Source organism: Microcebus murinus, chromosome 10 (genome assembly GCF_040939455.1).
Source record: "Microcebus murinus isolate Inina chromosome 10, M.murinus_Inina_mat1.0, whole genome shotgun sequence".
NCBI lineage: Eukaryota > Metazoa > Chordata > Mammalia > Primates > Cheirogaleidae > Microcebus > Microcebus murinus.
In genome coordinates this window covers 78,866,232-78,893,105 of record NC_134113.1, presented here as the reverse complement: position 1 = coordinate 78,893,105, position 26,874 = coordinate 78,866,232, and the positions used below count along the sequence as shown (strand labels likewise).

The 26,874-nt window shown below is 37.1% G+C and overlaps 1 protein-coding gene across 4 annotated transcripts in view; it reads left to right on the top strand.

Moving 5' to 3' along the window:
• The window catches only part of IRAG2 (inositol 1,4,5-triphosphate receptor associated 2), a 97,694-nt gene that overhangs the window by 68,569 nt on the left and 2,251 nt on the right, over positions 1–26,874 (top strand). For all 4 annotated transcript variants that reach the window (XM_076007558.1, XM_076007559.1, XM_076007561.1 and 1 more), the window contains 14 exons: positions 2,230–2,276; positions 2,384–2,448; positions 3,367–3,465; positions 6,260–6,330; positions 9,596–9,653; positions 10,925–10,988; positions 11,075–11,102; positions 11,372–11,512; positions 17,523–17,657; positions 20,803–20,950; positions 22,071–22,114; positions 24,052–24,114; positions 24,234–24,283; positions 24,587–24,688. In XM_076007558.1, the coding sequence (XP_075863673.1) occupies positions 2,230–2,276; positions 2,384–2,448; positions 3,367–3,465; positions 6,260–6,330; positions 9,596–9,653; positions 10,925–10,988; positions 11,075–11,102; positions 11,372–11,512; positions 17,523–17,657; positions 20,803–20,950; positions 22,071–22,114; positions 24,052–24,114; positions 24,234–24,283; positions 24,587–24,688 (1,115 nt within the window). The remainder of the gene's footprint in view (positions 1–2,229; positions 2,277–2,383; positions 2,449–3,366; positions 3,466–6,259; positions 6,331–9,595; positions 9,654–10,924; positions 10,989–11,074; positions 11,103–11,371; positions 11,513–17,522; positions 17,658–20,802; positions 20,951–22,070; positions 22,115–24,051; positions 24,115–24,233; positions 24,284–24,586; positions 24,689–26,874) is intronic.

Sequence of the window (26,874 nt, the reverse complement as noted above, 5' to 3'; positions counted from 1 at the left end):
TTAGACTTTTTAAAACAACCTTTGTGAAAGTGCTGTGCTCCATTTTCCTTATCTTGGAGACTAATTTAATACAACAGGAAATAAGAACTATATTCTCTTTCCTATCTCTTAAACTCAAATATGAGTATCCATGACCCAGATAGGTAAAAGATGAAGTCTTTTCTGACAAAATTAGCTTTTTAGTTATAGTGCAAGAATAAGTGTTATTTCAGGCTGCATATAGCGACAGTTTTAAATATATATTATAGAATGTTAAAATGGGCTTTTTATTAAGAAATCATTCTTTTTATTGTATATGAAGTATTGATATTCAATAAAAGTGAGGGATATTTAATTTTCTCCAATTTTTATAGCTTCATTTCTTATATACATATTGGAGTATATTTACATAAACATATAAAAATGACTGATATAATTTATTTAAACATTTTAAAGACAGTGCCATCATCAGTTAACTGCCTACAGGTTATAAGGTACAATTTCTCTTTAAAACTTGATTCAGCACCCACTCTGTTAATTTTGTGCTGTGTATATTACTTTTCTCTGTGGAATGCAGCTTATAAATTATAAAGTAGTATTTGTGTTATACACTTCCCGCCCTGACTGCCCTACGGGATCTTCCAGGACAAGGACTGTGTTTTTGTATGTCTCTAGCCTTGTCACTGTTCCTGGCACAAAGCAGATTTTTGACAAAAGTTTGTTGAGTTAAATTAAATTGGTGTCATGAGGAGCTTCAGTCACACATGGTCTGATGCAAAGCCATTTAAAGCATAGATGAAATAAGAGAGAAGGTTGAAGAACGCAATTGGTCTATAGGAAGATAGGTATGAATTCTTGCTTTGCAAATTCAATTGTGGATTTTTCTAAACATTGTAAAAGTTTATATGTAAAACATCTACCAGTCTAAGCCACGATTGGGAAGTCTTTTCTTCTCCAGTAGCCTGGGTTGGGATATGTGAAAATTAGTTTCGTTTACAATGGAGAGAACACTCTATTTAGTTCGATCTGTGATTGAAGACTGGCTCCAACATTCTGAATGTTCTTGGTAAAATTACTTTATTCACTGGCCTAATTTCGTTGCCTGCAGTAAGTAAATCTTTTCTCACTAAAACTCACTGCTAAGATTGTTGGAAGAATTAAATGAGGTGACACTTTCATGTGAATTTTGTGAATTCACTTTTGTGAACTTTAATGTGCTAAACAGATGTAAGCTGCTATTATTGGACTGGGTGACTACAAGTTCTGCACACCCTTGCTAAACCTTTACTGTTCTGTGACTAAGGTAGATATTTTCTTGGACAGATTTTAAATACTCTCTGTGACATATACAATCCTTCCATAGACACCTTTTGGGTTGTGGCAGTTAATAAGTTCTATGTTTGATTATTGAGGATTGAAATGTCTTCATTTTCATATTGTCTGTGTAGGTTTTATATGCCTAAATTATTTCAGTTTTAATTTATTAAATTTTAATTTATTTTCTTAACTAAGCAAATAATAGTTAAAATAATATATTCGAAAAGCTTATTATTAGAACAGAAACTATGTTCCCACTGTATTTTTTTGAAAAGAGAAAAAAACGAACAAACTTAATACCTAAAGTTCCCCCCAAATCAGGAATTCCTGGTAGAAATTAAGAGATTCATGTATGACTTTCAAACACTAGTGCTGGCAGGCTGGGACCACAATTTTGTTAAAAGCTCTTTCTGAGCACCAAGTAATAGGTGCTGACTTAGATGTAATCCCTCAGATTATGGAGATAGATATGGATTAAGTTTAAAATTCTAGTCTAGCAAGAATACTGAGAATAATTTTTAAACCACCAGGTCAAAAGTTTTAGGTTGAGTAATATATGAATAAATAATAAATAGAAATGTTGTTTTATGCCCATGTAGAACGTTCTGCTTGAAGATACCTTGACTTATATTTATGAAATAAACTCTATCTGCCCTTTGAGTTTAGAATTTGTTTTGCCCAAGAATTTATCAGGTTTTCCTTAAACATCAGGCTTGCAAATATGCTTAGTATTGGATTTTTTTTTTTGTAAGTGTGGCTTTGAGGAAGTATGTATATCACTATGATATATCATCTCATTCCCATATCCTCTCCAAAAGAGCAAGGCAAATGTGTGTTAATTTAAAACTGTATGAAAATGTTTGCTTAAAACCATCTCTCTGGAATAGAAAATGTCAAATTGTTGAACTTATATCTCCTTTCTTTTTCCTTTAGGAGAATGGTGTTGAACACTTGCATGCTGAGAGCCTGCAGCAGTCCAGGTTTGCCTGTTTTTGCTGTGCGTGTGAATTTGTGTGCATATTTAGTTGGCTTTTAGGAGAATTCCTGGATCTGACGTTCCAAAATATTTCTTCTGTCCTTTTGGCAGGGAACATCCCATACTACCATCACCTGGAGGCACTTCATCGACAGACAGTACTGTAACTTCCAGTGGTGAGTGGACTTGGAAAAGAGAGACAAAAGGAGTGTTAGTACCATGTTTCCCCGAAAATAACACAGGGTCTTACATTTATTTTTCCTCAAGAAGACACCCTAGGGCTTATTTTCAGGGGATGTGTTATTTTCCCCTCAAACCCCCAGCTTGCAGCAAGCACAGGATGGCCGGGACCTGACAGGGGGAGCCCACCTTGTTGGTGGGGCTGCCTGCAGCTTTTGGGTCACCTCTGGGATAGAGGCTGTCACGATGGGGCAGATGAGAAGGGCTGCTCATCTTCTTTACTGCTCCACGACGAAATGCATGGGTTGTGGAGATACGCTGCGTAGCCACACCCATCACTAGGTCTTATTTTTGGGGTAGGGTTTATATTCTTTTTTTTTTTTTTTTTTTTTTGAGACAGAGTCTCACTTTGTTGCCCAGGCTAGAGTGAGTGCCGTGGCATCAGCCTAGCTCACAGCAACCTCAAACTCCTGGGCTCAAGTAAGCCTCCTGCCTCAGCCTCCCAAGTAGCTGGGACTACAGGCATGCACCACCATGCCTGGCTAATTTTTTTTCTATATATATTAGTTGGCCAATTAATTCCTTTCTATTTATAGTAGAGACAGGGTCTTGCTCTTGCTCAGGTTGGTTTCGAGCTCCTGAGCTCAAACGATCCGTCCGCCTCGGCCTTCCAGAGAGCTAGGATTACAGGCGTGAGTCATGGAGCCCAGCCTGGGCTTATATTCTTATATTGTGCAAATGCTTAGAAATCCTGCTAGGGCTTATTTTATGGGTAGGTCTTATTTTGGGGGAAACACGGTATTATAATTTAAGCCTGATGTTCTGTGACTTGCTGAGCATGTGCAAATGAGAAGAAGATAGGCAAATACTCTCTTTGCATAGTATTCACGCTGTTGGTTTCTTCCTGTTGATAGATTCTGGATCAGAAATTTTGAATGTGGCTTCTAGTGATCTTGACGGTCAATCACTCTGTAAGAAAGAGGAGGCTGCGTCTACCGTGATGGAGACCCAAGGTAAGCTGTTGAAGGGTGTAAGTGTAGTTTCCACTCTAAAAGATGGAGCAAGCCTGTAAGCTATTGGAGTAACTATCCTCAGTAGCTCAATAATGTTATTTAATATTAATTTTTATAAAATAATTCGTATAGTCTAGAGAAAAGATGTCAAAGAGGTAGCCATGGCCCTCATGTATGAGGACGTTACCAATTTTTTTTTCCAATTCTGTAGATAGAGCAAAAATTACAGTATATTGTAATGCAACTGAAATGTTTCCTATGGCCAGGATTGACTGGACATAACTGGGTTTCGACTGTGGCATAGACATGACATTGCTTGCTTAGGAAACTCTTAGAATCAGAATCTATCAGGTTAGAGGGATGGACCAGTTAGTAATGGTCCACTCAGGAGGCAGGAGAATTAACCAGGTGACATGTTACATCCTTTTCTGCTACTTGACTTTGAAAACAAAGTAGTTGTTCTCCACCATTCCCAGTGAGACACCATTATATAAAACTGACACTTAAGGGAGGAATAAACTCCAATTTCTACCAAAACCCAGAAAGATCAGCCAAGGAAAATCCATTCTGTTGTTTGAACTCTAGATTTAAATTTGAGATATTGGTGCTAAATTAGAGTAGCCGTAAAATTGCAGAAGTGGAACACGTGTCATGGGTTAATTGAAGAACATCTTTCTTTAAACTCCACCTTATATTTAATAAGGAAATGTTTTTAATTAAAACTGCACCAAGTTACCATTTTTCACCTGTTATATGGACAAAGATGCAAAAACTTGATTAAATACTGTTGGTAAAGCTGTAAGGGAAAAGGGAAATTATTGTAGAGGGTGTAAATTTTTGTAACTACACTAGGGCCCCCGTTATCGACAGGGTCTACATTCCAAGACACCTAGTGGAATCCTGAAACTGTGGATAGTACCGAACCCTACATGTCCTGTTTTTTCCTATATATACATACATATGATAAATTTAATTTAGTAATTAGGCACATTAAGAGATTAATAATAATAGAACAAGTCTAACAATATATTGTAATAACAGTTATATGTATGTAGCCTTGCTTTATCTGTCTCTCAAAATATCTTATATGTATTAATAATTAATATTAAATATTTTTAGACCATGGTTGACCACAGGTAACTGAAACCATGGAAAGCAAAACCTCAGATAGGGAGGGACTACTATAATATGGACGGAAATTCTCTAATATCTATCAAAATGTTAAATATACATATCCTCTGCTGTGATAAAATTGATCTTATAGATAAATGTACACACATCCAAAATGACATGTGTAAGCTTATTTATTGCAGCATTGTCTGTAATAACTTAGAAACAAGTTATCTATCAATGGAAGATTCTATTTTGGCATATCCGTGTAACTGAATACTAATATGCAGGCACAAAACATATATAAGGGGACTTTGTATGGTGGCTGATGCCTATAAGCTCAGCACTGTGGGAGGGCTCAGGTAGGATGATTGCTTGAGGCCAGGAGTTGGAAGTTATAGTGAACTATGATCACACCACTACACTCCAGCTTGAGTAACAGAGCAAGACCCTATCTCTAGGAAAACAAAAACAAAAAACCCCAAACCCAAACTTGTGTAAGGAGACTTTATTCTTTGAATCATATGAAGGGACTATTGTTTCTTGAAAAAAAGTACAGAATGTTATATATATAGCATGTAAAATTTTGTGAAAAAAATACAAAAAATTTTTATTCATACAACAGTGGAAGACTAGACAAAAATTAGTAACATTGTCTACTGGGAGATAAACTAGATTTCCAGCAGACGTGGAAGGAAGAGGAAATTTCCCCTATAATGTATTTTATGCTTTCTGATTTATGAACCATATGAATCTGCTGTCTTAAAATCAACAGAAAAACTAAACTGAAATTTCCATACAGAAAAATGATATATCTCCTAAGAAACTGGTTACCATTTTGTTCTTTTACCATACAAATTTTAAAAATATACATCCTTTAAATATTTTTTCCTAGAAATAAAGCCTTTCTGGAACTGCTGAGCTTTGTGCCTGCAGTGGATTAAGTGCAGGACAGTGGGCCAAGTGGAAAGGAGAATAATTATCGGGTGCATTCCGGTACAAATAAAGTACACAAAAAGAACGGACAATGACAAAAAGGAATGGCACAAGTTAGAAGTGCATCTTTTCTTCTTAGTGTGATGAATTTTATGTAGGAAGATGATACCATGTTGTTTTAGAAGGATGTCATACTTTGTTATCAGCCTTGCCTATGTAATTTTTAAAGAAAATCTGTTTGTCAAGCTATAAAAAAAGCTATGAAGCTACTCACTGTTCCTCCTTCCTTCATCCGTTTTCTGTTATTATACTAGTAATGTGTTTGATTAAAAAAAGCAGCAGCAGCCTAAAAAAGATTTTTTTTTAAAATTCTACTCTTTGAAAGTCATTTAGACAGATGTTCATTTCTTTTAAGAAATCTTTTATGGTTTTACCTTCCTTGTGGACCTTACCTGCTCCATCCCAATTCTGAGTCAATGGGCACGTCTGTGTTTTTACTTTTTATTTATTTTATTTCAGCACATTATGGGGGTACAAACGTTAAGGTTACATGCATTGCCCTTGCCTCCCCTCCTCCCTCGAGTCAGAGCTTCAATGTATATATTTTTTGTAGTACGTAATTTTTCTCACATGCTAATAATGCCTTTGCCACTTGCTGGTCTGATATATTGCCACCCTCACTGTTTCTTCCTCTCTTCCTCTTCACTGCTCCCCCACAAATGTTTTGTGTGTTTCCTTTTTCCCATAGGCACAAGTCCAGCTCATGAGAATATCGCATCCCAGGACTCTACGAATAAGGATAAAACCGTATTAACTATGGTAAGAAAATACATGCACGCTAACACTAAAAGTAATAATATATTACAATGGTAGAACTGTCTCTTTAAGTTTGCAAAGTACTCTTAAAAGTATTAATATTATTTTGTCATTTCAAACTATCATGAGGTTGATAGAATTTAATTACATCAATATTTTATAGACAAGGAAGTTGAGGCGAAAGTGTTTTTGTGACTTGTCCAAGATCACATAATAGAGTCAGAACTAGGACCTTCTGGCTTCACCTTGATTTTTCTTTCATTCATTCATTCATTCATTCACTCGCTCATTCATTTATTTTTTCATCAAAGCTCTATTGGAAATAAGCTACGTCTATCTTAATAGAGGACTGCTTAAATAAATGAATGCATTGAAGTTGAATAAAACAGTGATATCTATCCTAATAATATATTCTAATCAGATGAAGAAACAGTTAATTAATAATTAGAGTGTGATTAGTGATTCGAAAGAAAAAATGCTTGGGGTGGAAGGCCAGAAAAGGTGTCATGGAGGAGGTACCATGTAAGTAAAGCTGAATGTTCTGTAGTTGCATGGCAAAGCTTGAGAAACATCATAAGGGTTGCTGTTCATAGAAAAGAGTTAAATTTCTTTCCTTAATGAGGACTCATATTTTCATTCATTATTAAAATTCATTATCGTATGAATTAATAATTATTGAAGAGTAACTTATGGACTATGGATCCAATTCCACAATTCCTCAAGGGTCTTATCTATTAGTCCCTCCATCGTGGGTGTGGAGTTTTGTGTGGGTATATTACCATTGCTTTCCCCCCAGGGTATAAGCATAACCATTTTTCTAGTTAGGCCCATCTGGTTGCAAGAAACAGAGACCCATGCAAGATGCAAGCTAGCTCCAGTTAAGAGGTGGTTATAGCATGGCTATATTTGGGCAATAAGGTTTTTACAGCATTTCAGTCTGAAGGGAGCAGAATGACTGGACATGTGATTTGGGATGATCCTTTGACTGTACTGTGAAGTAGAGTCGACCCTTGGTTTCCGTAGGGTATTGGTTCCAGGACCCCTGAGGATACCAAAATCAGCAGATGCTCAAGTCCCTTCTATAAAATGGTGTAATATTTACATAAACCCACGCACATCCTCTTGTATACTTAAATCATTTCTAGATTACTTATACTACCTAATACAATGTAAATGCTATGTAAATGGTTATTATACTATACTGTTAAGGAATAATGACGAGAAAGGTCTGTACGTGTTCGCTACAGACGGAACCATCGTAGACCTGATCACATTGTCGATTCTGGGTTGGTTGAATCTGTAGGGGTGAGACCTGGAGATGCAGAGTGCTGACGGTGCAGGGAGAGTGTAGTGCGGGCTGGGCTGGCACACGTGCTTAAAACGGGTGCCCCTTGTGAAAAGTGAACAGAAGAAAATCCTTTAGTCTCTCATAAAAGAAGCTTCTGAGAAAAAGTTCCTTCTCATCTCAAAAAAACGTAGGCACAAAGACACTTAAAAAAATAATGGATTCTCCAGCCTGGGTGACAGAGTGGAAAACAAAATAATGGATTGGAAAATTGTGGTAATGGAGGGGGTGGGACTGGTGAGGATACCATGGCGATAAGTCAGACACGATGAGGGCAATGAATTGAGTGACGGTGGAGAAAAGGAGACTCAAATTTGAGTTGTATTTAAGGGGCAGAATTCACAGCAGGTTGTGAAGTATCAGGGGTGTGGGAAAGGTAGAGACACCCAGGTTTGTGGCTTAACCTACAGGATGAATAGAATAGCGTGAGAATAGGGAGGAGGAAGGGATTAATAGATGGTTTTAGACACTGCAGTGAGGTCAAGTATGATAAAGACTGACAATTATCAGTTGGATTTGGCAACAGGGAGTTCGCCGATAACTGTTGAGAGCACTTTCCTTGGAGTGCTGGATGAAAGGGTGAAGTAGTTAATTGATCACATATGGGAGACGAACTGGAAACAGCAGCTATGGGCAACTCCTCCCAGAAGTGTGGCTATGGAGGGCACGAGAAGAAAATGCCATGGCTGGGAAAGGTCATGGGATTCAAGTGGGGGGAGGATTCAAATAACTAGTGGATATTTATATGTTGGTGGCAACAATTCAGTCGTATGTGTGTACTACTATATTTGTTACATTTTATTGAAACCTTAGTTTCAATTGTCTAAAAATTACATGACATGTATCAATGGCCCTACCAAGGAAAGTTGTCTTTTTAGACTTAGTTTTTAATGGAAATTTTTTTTGATTTTCTAAATTTGTCCATTAATCTCAGAATGTTGAATAATTATTATTTTAAAATGTCTTATATACGTGAAGTTTTCCCATTAGGTGTGCCCAGGCAGTACAGTACAGCCCTGTTATTATGGGGATGCTTGTTACACAGATACCTGTAGAAGACAGTTGGTCAGTGACCTTAAAACATATTCATATAAAGTAAAAGCCTAGCATGACCCAGTCTTAGCAGCTGTCTTTGCCAATTACTCCAAAAACCCATCTAGAAAGCCACATGTGCTATCCCTATATCACCCTCACCATTCCTCTTCATCCATCCAATCCTACCTCTCCACCACACTCCAGCATGTCCCTTGTCTGCAGAGACTCACTGTGCTATTCAAGCCATGGTGCTGCTTTTCTTATTTAGAGCCCTTATTTATCTGTATCTCATTTATTTTGTAATTAGTCCTAGTTTGCATTGTTGTAACTTGTGTCACGTTGGCAGCTTTTCATATATTTATGTCCATTTTGCCTTGACTAGCTTGGAATCCCCCTTTGAACCAGTCTTGTTTTCTTCTTCTTTTCTTTCTTTCTTTTTTTGGGGAGGACAGAGTCTTGCTCTGTTGCCTGGGCTAGAGTGTCGTGGCATCAGCCTAGCTCACAGCAACCTCAAACTCCTGGGCTCAAGCGATCCTTCTGTCTCAGCCTCCCAAGTAGCTGGGACTACAGGCATGTGCCACCATGCTCAGCTAATTTTTTCTATTTTTAGTAGAGATGGGGTCTCATTCTTGCTCAGGCTGGTTTCGAACTCCTGACTTTAAGGGATCCTCCTGCCTCAGTCTGCCAGAGTGCTAGGATTACAGGCATGAGCCACCGTGCCTGGCCTGAACCAGTCTCCTTTTCTTCTTAACCCTCAGTACAGTTCCTTGTATTACTATAAAAGGTTTTCGACAGAGTAGGGTTAGGAAAGGGCAGGAAGTTGGGAAATGATTGGTTGTGAGGGATTTCTATTCTCTGTGCGGCAATAAAATCTCTTTATGATTTCAGGAAGCCAAAGAGGAACCAGAGACAATAGAAGAACATAAAAAAGAATGTGCTTCAGGAGGTAAGCAATGTTCTCTCTCAGCCCCCATGGGGACTTTTGTCCCCCGCTGATATGTTTGTGAGTGGAATTTTTGAGTGACGACATGCCACCGACAAATTCCACATCTCTGGATAAGATCAGCCAATAGGACCAATTCTTGATTCCATCTGGACCATTTTTTAAAGGTCACATTTACATTTCACTGGCTGTTTGTTCCCAGAAAACTTGTAATAACTAGTGTCTGTTGTGAACTAAGAACCAAGCAACGTTGGTGGTAAATTCTAAGTTCTACTTCAAGTTCTTTTTTAGTACTACATCTAAAAGTAAGTTGGCCAACATTTACAGAATAAGTGCCAATGTGCTTCCCTTCTCAGCCTACCTCCATTAAGAAGGAATAGTGGATACAGTTCAGACTTCAGATTCTTCTAGACTCTAGACTGAGTCAGTCTCTGAATAGCTCTGTGATCCTGGACACTACTTAGTCTTAAGTCTCAGTTTTCTCATCTGCAAAATGGAAATGATGAGTTAAAAAAAAAAAGTACACTTTATTGGGAATATACTAGATGCTAAATCCTAGGCTAAATTATTTATGTGCATAGTTTTATTTAGTCCTCCAGGTACTGTGTGAGGTAAGCAAACTGTGATTCAGTTGTTTAGCCTTATAAAATGTGGACAGGAATGGTATCTACCGCAGAAGGTTTGCAGTGAGGATTGAAGAAGTTACTATGCACGAGGCACTTAGAAAAGTGACTGGCACCAAAGTTCTTATGAAAGTTCGCTACTATGTAAAAATAATATCGGCCTTATTTTGTAGATGGCTTCATGAGGTTGTGGCTTGTTCAAGACCAGATAGCTGTAAGAATCAAACAAAGCTCAGATTTATTTATCTATGATTTTTATTTCAAAATATTAGGGGGTGAAAGTGTTCTTGTTACATGGATGAGTTGTATAGTGCTGAAGTCAAGGCTAAAGCTCAGATTTAAACCAAGTTTGTTCAACCTTAAATCCTAAGTTATTTACATAATAACTAATATATTGTTCTTTATAAAGTTCTCAAAGAAAATCATGGTACGTGTAAAGAGCTTTGTGCTGGGGCTGGCATATAATAAGTGTGTGCTTGTTGCCATGTTTATTGTTGCTGTTATTGTTACTAGTATTATTGCTACTACTGTTATTATTGCTTTGGTTAGTGGAGACAAAACACAACAATATGGGATGAAATATGAAACATTGTTACTGCTTTTAAATGTTAAGCCTTCTTAACCAAATAACATTTTACTGTCTTTTAATAGACACCGCTGTTTCTCCTCTTCCTGTAACTACTGTGAAATCAGTTAACTTTAGACAAAGTGACAAGTAAGTGCTTCTTTCACATAACATGTTAACATGTTTCCCTTTTCAGTTGGATTATGTTTGAATAAGTTCTTTGTCTTATCCCACAGCACTTCTGCTAATGAGAAGGAGGTGGAGGTGAGTTTTAAAGCACCTGTGTTTTTCTTTTAAAAAGAAAAAGAAGTGTTTCAGACTCACATGCTGCAGTTGCTCTGTACTTTTGCACAAGCTCTCATACGCCTGGAGTCTGTTCAGCTTGGCAGTCACTAAGTGCAGAGGAAGCCTGCGCATGCCAGTTTTGTGTCGCTGGGAGGAGAAAGAAATGCCTCTGTATCATCTGGAATTAAGCTGAAATACCTGACCCCATCTAATTGTCTCTCCTCTGCCTCACATCATTTTGACAACAGGCAGAATTTCTCAGGTTATCTTTGGGATTTAAGTGCGACTGGTTTACGTTGGAGAAAAGAGTGAAACTTGAAGAGAGATCCCGGGACTTGGCAGAAGACAATTTGAAGAAAGAAATTACTAACTGTCTAAAGCTATTAGAGGTGAGAATCAGAACATTTAGGAGTCTAAACATTTGGTTATATTTTTAATAATGTTTTTGTGTGATGATCTATGAGTTTGTGTGTACGACCCACACCGATACCAGCTACCAAGCCCTGCCTGACTCATGTGAACTAACAGAGAGAATTCAGGATCAGGCTGAAATACAAGTTTCACTATTAGGAGAATATCAGCAATAAAATAACAAAATGTCCTTTAAAATGTTGTATGAGTCATCTGCCTTCTGTCTGGATGTTCAAATAGATTTCAGGCAGAAAAGTGATCATTCAGAAAACTGAGCAATAGAGGAGATACCCATTTAAAGCCTTGCAGAAGAGAATCAGAAATCTATTTCCAGGCTGGGCACAGTGGCTCACGCCTGTAATCCCAGCACTCTGAGAGGCCGAGGCGGGAGGATCGCTTAAGGTCAGGAGTTTGAGACTAGCCTGAGCAAGAGCAAGACCCTGTCTCTACCATAAATAGAAAATATTAGCCAGAAATCGTGGCTCATGTCTGTAATCCTAGCACTCTGGGAGGCTGAGGCAGGAGGATTGTTTGAACCCAAGAGTCTGAGGTTGCTGTGAGCTGATGCCATCGCACTCTAGCTCAGCCAACAGAGCAAGACTAAGTCTCAAAAAATTTTTTGAAAAATTTGTGGATGAACTGTCCATCTTAATAACATACTGTTTATAGAATCTCATAGGCTGGCTGGGCGTGGTGACTAACACTTGTACTCCTAGCACTCTGGGAGGTGGAGGTGAGTGGATTGCTCAAGGTCAGGAGTTTGAAACCAGCCTGAGCAAGAGCGAGACTGCGTGTCTACTAAAAAATAGAAATATGTATAAAAAATTAGCCGGGCATGGTGGTGCATGCCTGTAGTCCCAGCTACTCGGGAGGGTGAGGCAGAAGGATTGCTTGAGCCCAGGAGTTTGAGGCTGCTGTAAGCTAGGCTGATGCCACGGCACTCTAGCCTGGGCAACAGAGCAAGACTTTGTGTCAAAAAAACAATAAAAGAAAAAGAAATCTATTTCCATTTATGATTAACTGAGGGAAGAGAATGGTGACTGATTCAGTCTTGTTAGGTGATACGCAAGCCTGCTGTAAGGTACTGAGAGAAGAATGAGGGTACATAGAAGTGCGACAACTACTGTTAATCCTTCGATATTATGAGGTTTTCATAAATTTAGAGGTAGATTGGAAAATTGAGAGATTTAATTTTGGATAAAGAAAATTAAAATTGAGAAACTATATTTTGTTATTTTTATTGTGATAAAAATATGACAAAATTTACTATCTTAACCATTTTTTAAGTGCATAGTTTAGTAGTGTAAATTTATTTGCATTGCTGCAAAACAGAACTCCAGAACTTTTCATCTTCTGAAACTGAAACTCTATACCTGTTAACTCCCCACTTTTCAACTTAGTCCCTAATAAGCACCATTCTACTGTTTTTATGAATTCAACTGCTTTAGAGACTTCATGTAAGTGGATTCATACAGCATTTGTCTTTTGTAATTGGCTTATCTCACTTAGCATAATGTCTGCAAGGCTTATCCACATACAGCATGTGACAGATTCCCCTTTTAAGGCTAAATAATACTGTGTTGTATGTCTGTACCACATTTTGCTTATTTGTTCGTTCATTGATGGACATTCGGGTTGCTTCCACTTATTGGCTATTGTGAATGTGCTGTTAGAAACGGGAGTACAAATATCTCTTGGAGTCCCTGCTTTCAATTCTTATGAGTTTATATGTACCCAGAAGGGAAATTGCTGGATCATATGGTAATTCTGTGTTTAATTTTTTGAGGAACCACCATATTTTCCATAACAGCTGTACCATTTTACATTGCCACCAACAGTGCACAGGTTTCAATTTCTCCAAATTCTCACCAACACTTGTCATTTTTTGTTCATTTGAGTTTATCCCATCCTAATGGGTATGAGGTGATATCTCATTGTGGTTTTGGTTTGCATTTCTCTGATGATTAGTGATGTTGTACATCTTTTCATATGTTTGTTGGCCATTTGTATATTTTCTTTGGAAAAAGATCTATTTGAGTACTTTGTTTATTTTCTGATTGAGTTATTTGGCATTTTGTTTTGAGTTGTAGAAATTCTTTATATATTTTGTTCTATAAAGTTAATATATTAATCCCTTATCAGTTATATGATTTGAAAATATTTACTCCCATTTTGTAGATTGAATTTTCACTATGTTAATTGGGTTCTTTGCACAAAAACTTGTAAGTTTGATATTCCATTTTGTCTATTTTTCACTTTTATTGCTTGTGCTTTTGATGTCATATCTAAAAATCATTGCCAGATCCAATGTTCCAAAGATTTCCCCCTCTGTTTTCTTCTAGGATTTTTAAAGTTTTGGGTCTTACTTTTAGGCACCTAATCCATTTTGAGTTAATTTTTGTATGTGGTATAAGGGTACAACTTCATTCTTTTGCATGTGGATATCCAGTTTTCTCAGCATCATTTTGTTGAAGAGACTATTCTTTCCCCATTGCACATTCTTGGCACCCTTGTCAAAGATCATTTGACTCTATATTTGAGTGTTTATTTCTGCATGGTCTATTCTATTTCACTGGTTTACATGTTTGTTTTTATGCCAGTACCATACTATTTTAATTACTGAAGCTTTGTAATATGTTTTGAAATCAGGAAGTGTGAGTCCTCCAACTTAGTCCTGTTGGATCCCTCCTAGATTCCCTAGGAATTTTAGGATAAATTTTTCTATTTCTTCAAAAAATGCCATTAGAATTCTGGTAGAGATTTTCTTGAATCTGTGGATCACTTTGGGTAGTATGGACATCTTAACAAAATTAGGTCTATGAATCCATGAACATAAGATCTTTCCATTTATTTGTGTTGTCTTTAACTTCTTTCAGCAATGTTTTGTAGTTTTCAGTATACAAGTCTTTTACCTCCTTGGTTAGGTTTATTTCTAAATATTCTTTTTTGATGCTATTGTAAGTGGAATTGTTTTCTTAATTTCTTTTTTGAAAATTTTGAGTGTATAGAAACACGAGTAAGTTTTTGTGTTAATTTTGTATCCTTCAATTTTGTTGAATGTGTATATTCTAATAGACTTTTTGTGAAATTTTTAGTGTTTACTACATATAAGTTCATGTCATCTGCAAATAGAGATAATTTTACTCCTTTTACAATGTGGAGATGCCTTTTTTTCCTTTTCTTGCCCAATTGTTCTGACTAGAACTTCTAGTACTATATTGAATGGAAATGGTGAGAGTGGGCATCTTTTCCTTGTTCCTTTCTTAAATGAAAAGCTTTCAGTCTTTCACCATGGAGTATAATATTTTCTGTAGGTTTTTCATATATGACTTTTGTTGTGTTGAGGTAATTTTCTTCTGTTCCTAGTTTAAGTGTTTTTTTCCAATCATGAAAGGGTATTGAATCTTATCCCATGCTTTTTCTGCATGGGTTGAGATAATCATGTGATTTTTGTCCTCCTTTTTATTAATATGATATATTACATTGATTGATTTTCATGTGTGGAACCATTCTTGCAGTTTAGAAATAAATCCCACTTTTTCATGATGTATAATCCTTTTAATGTGCTATTGAATTCAGTTTACCTAGTATTTTGTTGAGGATTTTTTTTTTTTTTTGAGACAGAGTCTTACTCTGTTGCCTGGGCTAGAGTGCCATGGCATCAGCCTAGCTCACAGCAACCTCAGACCCCTGGGCTCAAGCAATCCTCCTGTCTCAGCCTCCCAAGTAGCTGGGACTACAGGTATGTGCCACCATGCCTGGCTAATATATATATATATATAGTTGTCCAGCTAATTTCATTCTATTTTTTTTTTTTTTTTAGTAGAAACAGGGTCTCACTCTTGCTCAGGCTTATCTCAAACTCCTGAGCTCAAATGATCCTCCCTCCTTGGCCTCCCAGAGTGCTAGGATTACAGGCGTGAGCCACCACGCCTGACCCGAGGATTTTTTTTTTTAATTAAATTTTTTTTTTAATTCAGGATATTATGGTTTTTATATCAATATTTATCAGAGATATTGAACTGTAGTTTTCTTTTCTTGTAATGTCTTTGTTTGGCCTTGGCATTAAGGTAATGTAGGCCTCATAGAATGAGCTCGGACGTGTTTCTTCTTCAATTTTTTGGAAGAGTTTTAAGAGGATTGGCATTGATTCTTTAAATGTTTGGTAGAATTCCCCAGTGAAGCCATTTAGTCATGGGCTTTTCTTTGTTGGGAGGTTTTTGATTACTGATCCAATCTCCGTACTAGTTATAGGTCTTACTAGTTATAGATTTTATAGTTTTATAGATAGATTTTATAGTTATAGATTTTCTACTTCTTCACGATTCAGGCTTGGTTAACCATATTCTGTTTTGTTAACAAGGGTCATCTGCTCTTCCCTTCCCAAGTGGAGGTGGTTATTTAAACCACTGTAAGAAGCTGCATGTCTGACAATTGCCATTCCAGTTGGTTAGCAACTCACTGAAAACAACCCATACACATCTGTTTCACAAGTGGCTACTTTTCACTGAGCACCAACTCGGTGACAAGGAGTTGACATCTGTTACCTCCCCTATCAGAGTATTCCTGGAAAGGTGTGATTGTCTCCACCTGACTGATGAGGAAACAGCAAATCAAAAAGTTGACATTTTAGGCCAGGTGTGGTGGCTCACGCCTGTAATCCTAGCACTCTGGGAGGCCAAGGTGGGCGGATCGTTTGAGCTCAGGAGTTCAAGACCAGCCTGAGCCAAGAGCGAGACCCCGTCTCTACTAAAAATAGAAATTAATTGGCCAACTAAAAATATATAAAAAATTAGCCAGGCATGGTGGTGCATGCCTGTAGTCCCAGCTACTCAGGAGGCTGAGCCAGGAGGATTGCTTGAGCCCAGGAGTTTGAGGTTGCTGTGAGCTAGGCTGATGCCACGGCACTCTAGCCCAGGCAACAGAGTGAGACTCGGTCTCAAAAAAAAAAAAAAGAAAAAGAAAAAGAAAAAGAAAACATTGACATTTTAACATTTCTAGAATTACAGTACAATTTACAATCAGTGGTGCCTAATGGTTTTATAGGTAAAACTTTTTTTTTCTTAATGATATACAAAATAATGGTACCTCTTAAAATTTATGGTGTTTTAGGTTTGGGTGAGTCTTAGGAATTCACTAACAATCGTACAGCTAATGAGCGATGTGCAAAGTCTTGTTTGCTTCCAAATCTTCTGTTCTCTTACTTCTGTCTCTACCCTAGTTAGAAGGATGGTTCTTTTTTTTTTATTATTTATTTTTTTTATTTTCGCATATTATGGGGGTACAGATTTTAAGGTTTCAATAAATGCCCTTTTTTCCCCCTCCCCCCAGAAGGATGGTTCTTCATCATGAAGGGCACCATCTTGTACAAAGGACACTGGATTGGGAGGAATATTCATAAGGCAATGAATGCTTACTCACCTAGCCAGCCCAGGCATACCTTACCATCCATGGAAGAGCAAGTGTAGTAGTCACAACATTTCTAATTCCAGTATGTTTGGTTACTTTTCTCAAAATTCCAACTTATCTTCCTCAAATGATATATCCAATTCATTTATAAGCATAATCTCTTTACCATTACCATAATCTCTTTACCATTTCTGAAAATTCCAACTTGTGTTCCTCAAATGATACATCCAGTTCATTCATGGGCATTAATCTCTTTACCATATTAGTTGATGGTAAAAGGCTTATCTTATTAATTGAAAGATATGAATGCACATGAGGAAGTGGCAAGTTTGGGAAGTGTAAAGTAAGAGGGGATCAAGAATAGACATAAAAGGTTTGTGATCACCTGCACATACCTACCTGTTAGGCAACAAAGACATGAATATTTTGATATCATTCATTATTGGTCTTTGCTGCTTTTCATCCTCCACCAAGATAATTGAGATTGAACTGTCTTCCACATTTGCTATATGGTCAGTGTTAGAATCACTTGCTGAATGCTTGTGTTGGATATCTTTTAACACTCTGCTCTTTGTGCAGTCTTTAACACCTCTGTGTGAAGATGACAACCAGGCCCAGGAAATAATTAAGAAGCTGGAGAAGAGTATCACATTTCTTAGCCAGTGCACAGTACGAGTGGCCAGTAGGGCTGAGATGCTGGGAGCCATTAATCAGGTAACCTTGTCTCCATTTCTCCAGTTACAGTGAAATTCCTAAAAGCATTTATTTCCCCTGAGATTATGGATTACATTTATAGGAAGAAGTTTTAAAAAATGCTTCTTTGTTACGTAAGACATACATGTTTAATGTAGAAAAAAATGAAATATACAAATAAAAATGTAAACAAATCTCTGATAATAACATTAGCTAGTGACCATTATAAAAATGTTGTCATATATTTTTCTAGATACTCCCCTCATATAGTGTTATAGTATAACCTTCTTTTTCATTCAACACGTAGCATAGATAACTTTCCATATGAAATATATATATGTATATATATATATATCATTTTATGGTATTTTATTGGTTGAATAGATATAAATTATTCCACCAATCCGGTATGTTTGATCATTTCAGGATGTTCTTGATCATTAGCTATTATAAACAATGCTAAAATAAATATCCTTGTACATGCACCTTTGTGCACTTAGAGAAGCAGAATTTCAAATTTTTTTGTGAGCAAATCTGAGGAGACTGTCATTTTTTTGATCAACATACTTGTTAAAATGTATTTCCATAAGGAGCAGATATTTAATTATGGTGGTAGTTTGAATTTGATCATTTCTTATACATTTCTTTAAATCCTAGTTCCTCATAATCCCTCACTAGAGAATGATATTCTTTGGTTTATTTTTTACTAAAGTTGTGTGTGCACATAGTTTTTTTCCTAAAAAATCAAGTAACTCTGTAAGTCGTATGGCCCAATTTCTCATGCTCCAGAGCAACAACTTTCAACTCTTCTAGCTTGTTTTGTGTTTGCATCTACCTTTCTAAGTATCATGCTATGCTGTCATTTCATTGTCTATTTTCTGTTTTAGGTATCGTCTGTTGTTTTCCCACTATGAAGATGAATATTTAGTTCTTTATCATCCTGTGCCCTCACACATTTTCACTGTCCTTCACCCTGTTGTTGTCCTCCCTTCTTGAAGCTTGAACCAAGCTTGAACTCCATGGTCAAACATAGTATTCACTACCTGGCATGAACCCCCAATACTTTCCCCTTTCTTGTTTTGTCTGAATCATTTGGCAAATCTACACCCTACACTCCTGTTTAAATGCACTTCCCCACCTGCTGCTGCCTGAGTGGCTGGGAAACATCACAGCCCTGTGCTGACTGAGCTCCTTTTAAGTCCCTCGTCCCCAATCTCAGGTCAGTCCTTGGGCTTCCTGTCATTCACCCTCCCTCTCTTTTAAATATCAGCTTCACACCCTTGTCTTTCTCCTCAAAGCAAGGTCATGTCCTTCCCTGTATTCTCTGTCAAATACAGGTACTGACTTTGCTTCCGACCTCACTGAGAAAATTGAGACAGTCAGGAGGGAACTGCTCCAAGCCCTGAACCCCCCTAAAAAGCTGCCTTCCTCCTCTTACTAAAGATGAGTTGTCTCGCATCCTATCTCGGGCCAGCCTTCCCACCTGTATATGAGATCCCATCGTCTCTAATTTACTCTTGGTCGTGAACTCAGATTCTCCCAACCTTCCTCCATCTTCAGTGCTTCCCCACTCTACTGAACCATTTTATCAGCACACAAATATGTTGTTTACAAGATGGAGAAAATGACACAGACAAAAAAGCCTTTAACCCTTTCTTCTCTGGGTACCACCTGGTTTCTCGGCTCCCACGTATAGCAAGTCTCAACAGAATGGTACTTGCTCCGTCCAATCTCTCTCTTCCCTCTCTCTCTCTCTTAAACTTATTCTGATCAGTCTTTTCCCTCCACAGAGCTGATTTTTGCCAAGGTTACCAATGACCTCCACATGACCAAATTCAGTTTCTCAGTCCTTATCTGGCATGGCTGAGCTCTTCCTCTTCTTGGAAACACTCTACTCACTTAGCTTCCAGGTACCACATTCCCCTGACTCTTCCCTCCACATCACGGGCTGCCCCTTCCAGGTTCCTTTATGGTTGCATCTCTCCTCCCAGACCTCTCAGTACTGAAGAGCCCCAGGACTCCCCTCGTGTACACCTGATCTCCCTCTGCACTCAATGCCCATCTGCCCTCAATCCCCATATCATGACTCCCAGATTCTTACGTTTGGACTCATCCACTCTCTCGAGTTCCAGGCTGGAATATGCTACTGCTGGCTCAACACGTCCACTTGGTTGTTTGATAAACAGCTCAAACTTAACATCCATAACTAAACGGCTCATGGTCCCTCCCAAACCTACCCCCACCCATCATCTCCTTACCTTGGTCAAAAGCAACTCTTTCCTTCCAGTTGCTCAAGCCAAAACTGGGGCTGGAGAGTGGTAATTCTCAACGCCTTTCTCTCTTACTTTGCATCCAGTCCTACAGAAAATCCTGATGGCTCTACCATCAGAGTATATGTAGAATTCAACCACTTATTTCAATCTCTATTGACACCATCTTGATCTAAGCCCTCATTCTATTTCTTCCAGATTAATACAATAGCTTCCTAGGGCTATAGCAGCATCCCCAGGATCAAACCAGGGATCTTTAGATCTGTTAGTCTAACGCTCTCCCAACTGAGCTATTTTGGCTAGGGTTACAATAGCTTCCTAAATGATCTATTTCCACCTCATCCCAATCCCTCCTCCCAGTATCATCTCTTCTTAATGAAGCAGCCAGAGTAATCCTTTTAAAACTTAAGCCAGATCATGTTACTTTTTGGTTCAAAGTCCTCCAGTGGCCCCTCACTTTACCGAGGGTAAAAACCAATGTCTTACGATGGCTTAAAAGGATCTACGTGCTTTCCCTGACCTCTTATGTCTTGCTCTTTATCTCCTGTGACTGTCTTCATGGACTACTGTACTGCAGCCACACCAGTCTCTCTGCTGGTCATCAGACATGCTAGGCAACCTAGGTTCTTTCTAGGCTTTTCTTCCTGTTTTAGGGTTCAGCTTTTGCAGGTCTTAGTCATTTACCATAGTTGTCCTTCTATACAGCTTTCAAAATATTGTGGCTCTTCTGTTTTGTTTGCCATTGAGATGCATGTCTTTGAAAAAAAACTTTATTGTCATGTTAGTGGGGTTTAGGAATGGAATGAAGGTAAATACATGTGTTTAATCACCATCCTTTAATAGAGTATTAAGAATAGAATTTTTAGTGTAAATTTGCTTTTTTTTTTTCTTACTAGGAAAGCCGGGTTAGTAAAGCAGTTGAAGTGATGATTCAGCATGTAGAAAACTTGAAGAGAATGTATGCCAAAGAGCATGCTGAATTAGAAGAACTGAAACAAGTTCTTTTGCAGAATGAAAGGTCTTTCAATCCTCTTGAAGATGAAGGTAATAAAAGTTGAAGATAATACTATTATGTTTTTCTTACATTCTCCTCTTTTATGCTAAATCTTACTATACCTTTAGTATAAAACCCTTAGGTAAAGGTTATATTAGAATAAATAATTCATTGCTGTTATTTATATAGCCAAAAGTAAGATGTCAGAAAACAGGTTGGGAGACATGAAGAATTCTTTGGTAATGAGACCAAAAATTCCTAAATTCAATTTAGATAGCTGTAATGAGAGAATATATTTAATTCAACTCAGTAAGTTGACCCTAGTATTCTCCTATTTAGGATATGTTAGGATTGGCTTTTTCTCCGTATATAAAGTAAGGATCAATAACTTAAATGAGCCATTCTCTACAACAATGATTTTGATTCCTCAAAGAAGGGAAGACCCTGTCCCATTAAGTTGACTAAAGGACTGAAAGACAGACACATGAGGCTGTGAAAAATATTTTCACATATGGTTTCTATAAATTGTACAATAGTTTTATTTTATTTTTTTTTCATTTTTTAAGATGGGGTCTTACTATGTTGTCCAGGCTGGGCTCAAGTGATCCTCCTGCCTCAGCCTCCTGAGTAGATAGGGCTACAGGTGTGCACCACCATGCCCAACTAATTAAAACATTTTTTTTTATAGAGATGGGGGTCTTGCTATGTTGCTCAGGCTGGTCTCGGATTCCTGGGCTCAAGCTATCGTCTTGCTTCAGCCTCCCAAAGTACAGGGATTACAGGCACGGACCACCACCCTGGCTCAGAATTCTTATTTTAACGATCTGTTGCCTCTCCTGGAAAAAGTAACCGTATTTGATACTCTTCTGAACTGTACTTTTGGATTCCTCTCTCCAGTAGACATTCCTTTAGTGCCCACCCTGTGCTGGGTAGGTATTGCAGACATCCTCAGTGACACAGACCAAGGTCTCTGTATTTCACTGGTTAAGATGGCAATTGTTATGAAACACAAAATAAATGGTAAACAGATATTTATATCGCTCAGTAGTCTCTAGAGTCTTAAGGAAATCTTTTCTGACCTTTGCTTTACTTTGTAAACAATTAAGACACAGCTTTAACATAAATTGCATGTGTAATATCTAATATATACAAATGTGTTTTTCCTTTCAGATGACTGCCAAATTAAAAAACGTTCAGGTTCTATAAACTCTAAGGTATCTACTCATTCACTTAACAAATGTCTATGAAATGCTTGTAAGTAAGATGGTTTTAAAATATTATTTGAAGCTACACGGCTTTAAATGTAAATCATAAAACAGTGATTTTAATTCATGTAGATAGGTGTATGTATATGTGTATTTATGGAAGTGTGCTTTTAATGCCTCCTGCTATATTTGTATATCAGTTAAGTTTGCCTGGCAGCACAGGGAAAGCCGATATGACAATAGTTTCTCTCCTGTCATGTAAAACCAAAGTTGGGAACAGGCAGTCTGATAGTGGCCAGAGCAGCTTCACAAAACCCTTGGGAACTATAGTCCCCTTCCTGCTGCTTCGCTTCCTTCCACCTCTTGGTCTAGGATGGCTATTCGGATCCAGGCACCATGTTGTCATTATGTCAAGGAAAAGGAAGAAACAGATTCAGGTGTTCCCTTTCCCTGTAAAGACTGTTTCCAGAAATCCAACATAACACTCCCCGTTTTGTTCTCGGTTGCGAATGAGACTGGAAAATATGATTTCTATTCTTGAGCCTGGATGGCTAGCTGAAAATCAGGGGGCTTGTTACTAAATAGTCTATGAAGAGGAGAATTTGGATATTGAAGGTCGACCATTAGTTTTTGCCACAGTTTGAAAATCAGGATTTCATAAATATACAGACTTTTTGAGTAACAGACTTTAAAATCATTCCATACAAGTCCTCCCCCCCCCACAGATGAGGAAAGAGAGAAGCACAAAAGTGATTAGTGATGATCATGTGCTGGTAATACCATGGAATTTTACAAGGATGCAAACCAGGTTTCTTGGGCTGCAATTTGATATTCTTGATGCTCAACTAACCTATTTAACCTAATTAAATTATGGATGATGGTTAAAAAAAGGATTCACATAGAACCCATTTAAATTAGTGTATTTACTACATTTAAAGTATTTTTTTTTTTTTTTTTTTTTGAGACAGAGTCTCACTTTGTTGCCCAGGCTAGAGTGAGTGCCGTGGCGTCAGCCTGGCTCACAGCAACCTCAATCTCCGGGGCTCAGCGATCCTACTGCCTCAGCCTCCCGAGTAGCTGGGACTACAGGCATGCGCCACCATGCCCGGCTAATTTTTTGTATATATATTTTTAGTTGGTCAATTAATTTATTTCTATTTTTGGTAGAGACGGGGTCTCGCTCAGGCTGGTTTCGAACTCCTGACCTTGAGCAATCCGCCCGCCTCGGCCTCCCAAAGTGCTAGGATTACAGGCGTGAGCCACCGCGCCCGGCCTAAAGTATTTTTATATACCAAAGTTGCACTTATATAAACTTTAAGAATCACATAATAATATATATAACACTTTCTTGTGCAAATCGCAAGGCTGATATGTAAACATATCCATTCATTAAAATATCATGAAAATCTTTAATGTGTTAAATGCAAAAACTGAAACCATGGGAAAAAACTATAAATGTAGGTAACTGTATCCTCATGAGTTGGGAGAATCTTTCTAAGCATAAAAGCAATGGTAGCAAAAGAGAGAAAGACAAGAATAGATTTGCCTGGATCAACAATAAGAAAACCTTTCTGCCAGAAATATGAACAAAATTAATATAGGCAAAGGTTATAAACAAGTGGTTTTCAGAGCATAATACATGGTTATTCAACATAAAAATGCAATGTTTAGTGTTATTAGAAGTCATATGCAAACTCAAGAAATCTTATATTTTTGTTTGGCATAAATTGTATAGTAATAATCCAATGTTAGAGAAGGTAGGATATAAATTGGTAAAATATTTTGGAAGTCAGTTTGACCATAACAAGATCCTTGAAAGTATATCTGTTGTTAAACTCAGCAGTGGTCAAATGCATGGATGTGCATGTACAAGGATATTCATCAGTGTTGCTTGCAACCATAAAATATTACGAATTTTCTAAATGTACATTTTCCTCCTCTGGTAGCCATCTTCTCTTCGAAGAGTGACCATTGCCTCTTTACCCAGAAATATTGGAAATGTAGGAATGGTAAGAAAATTCCTGAGATTTCTTAGTCAAAAGTAAATTTAATTTATTTTCATATGGCAAAAATATAAACTACACTAAATTCATTTTTTATCATTTCTTTAACATCTGAAATTCTAAAGGTGGCTGGGATGGAAAATAATGAACAATTCAGTAGGAGGTCAAGCAGTTGGTAAGTATAATTTTATGGCTGCTCTTTGGGAACCTTACTATTTTATAGTTGGGCTAAAGTAAATGAGTATTTGAAATAAGTAATATAGTAACATTTGATTTGTACAGAGTATAAGTAGAATGAATAATTATATGAATTGGTATATGATCATGAATTTTTTATTATGAAGTAGGAGGTCTGAATATGCCAAAAAATTAATTAGAACATATGTAATTTTCATATTGATTTAAACAGTAGCAAATAAATTGATAATGGCTAAGGACGTATATGATTTGACAAGTGGTTATAATCATCTTTATTTAGGCGTATTTTGGGGTCAAAGCAGAGTGAACACCGTCCCTCATTACATCGATTTATTAGCACCTATTCCTGGGCAGATGCTGAAGAAGAAAAATGTGAACTAAAGTAGGTGAAGCTTGGTGTGTGTATTAACCTGACATGAACTGGGGCATAAACAATGGGAACCATTTTATTCCATGGAGATGAAGTCATGCTGCATGATCAAAAAGATAATTCATTGTAGAAGACTTTTATAGACTGTAAAGCACTATGTAAATGTTATTTGTGAATACATTCACTCTTGTAGCTCTCGAAATGGCAAGGTTTGAGGTCTTAAGTTAGAAAAGACTGTGGAATTTGCCAAATTTTTAAAGATAATTTTTTTCCTGTCTGGCCATCAGATGGAAAGGTTAATAAAGAGCCACAGAAGTAAAATGGTCATCGACTTAGGTTTTAAAAAAACATGAAATATATATGTGACATATATGTATTGTATAACATAGGCAACATATGTAACATGTATATACATCTATCTTCCATATATGTAAATCAAAAGTAGGGGAAACATAAAACTCTATCACTGTGTCTGTATCTAGCAAATTAAACAACATATACTTCTATAGTGAAAAGTAAAGGACAAGGAGGGACAAGAAGTACTGTCACCTCTAAGACCTTGTGTGATGTTGGACAAATTGCTTAACCTTACATGGTCTCAGTTTTCTCATATGTTGAATTGAGAGATCTTAATGAAATGATTTTATGTTCGTTTTACACATTTTCATTGAGTGCCTACCATGTGATAGACTCTCTGCTCAATCTTAAGGAATATAAAGATGAGCAAGGACAGAGTGCCAACCTGAAAGGGTCTTTTTTGTTTGTTTTTCTTTTAAGTCCTGGGAGCCTACTGTATGTGTTGCAAACTCTTTTCAGATTTAGGGTTAACATAATGGATCTTTTTTGAGCTGTGTAGAGAAAAAATTCAACAGGTTTCTTCAAAAGACTATAATTTATTCTTTACCTTTTGTTAGTATGGTATGATTTCTACTGAGAAGTCTTTGTAAACAAAAATACTGATATCTTGAGAATTTTACAAGAATGTAACTTATTCTGGCTTTTTAGGCCTTGTTTTCTCTAAAAACTAAATATAAATTCCCTATAGACGTTTGACTGAAAAAAACTTTGAGACACATTTTCCCTTAGCAATTGTGAGGCCATTATGAGCTTGGGAATTCAAGTTCAACTAGGAACTTCATCAGTAAACAAGATAATGAAGCAATTGTGTTTTGTTTAACCTCTCTTTAATATGATTCAATTTAAAATAGTCAATCTAATTGCTCTTTCCAGTTGAGTACTAGTTTAGCTTTTTATTTTAACTAGCTTTACATTAAAAATATTTTCATAAACATTTCTAAATTTATTAACATTTTTAAAGAAAGAAATGAACTTTGATGTTATTCCAAGTTAGCACTGATCAGAGAAAAGAGTAAAATCAACTGCTAATCCAGGACATTTAAAAAGATATGGTAGGCCGGGCGCGGTGGCTCACGCCTGTAATCCCAGCTCTCTGGGAGGCCGAGGCGGGTGGATTGCTCAAGGTCAGGAGTTCGAAACCAGCCTGAGCAAGAGCGAGACCCCGTCTCTACTATAAACAGAAAGAAATTAATTGGCCAACTAATATATATAGAAAAAATTAGCCGGGCATGGTGGTGCATGCCTGTAGTCCCAGCTACTCGGGAGGCTGAGGCAGCAGAATCGCTTGAGCCCAGGAGTTTGAGGTTGCTGTGAGCTAGGCTGATGCCACGGCACTCACTCTAGCCTGGGTAACAAAGTGAGACTCTGTCTCAAAAAAAAAAAAAAAAAAGATATGGTAGAAGAATAATGAGGAAAAATGTTTATGTTGAGTGAAAAAAATACAAAGAGTAAGAAACATGGTATCCACATTTGTTTTTTAAAGTATGATTAAGTGCATTTATACACATTTTAGAGAAAGAAATCATAGTAATAACATTGGTTAATTATGAGTGGTGAGATTAACTTTTATGTTTTCTTTGTAAATTTCCCCTTTTTGCATCTTTGGCTAATATCCCAACATCCTATACAAACATTTTTCTAAATAGAAGAAGTTATTTTCTAAAATTAATTTCCTATAAAAGGTTTAAATTATAAATTTGTGATTTGACTTTTAGAGTTAGATATTTATCAAAGCATCTCAAAACATATTCGTGAGCCTCTTAAGTTATATTGTAAAGTTTTAGCAATATTTTATAAATAATTATGGCATACTATCCTTAGTTTCAAATATTGAAAAACAA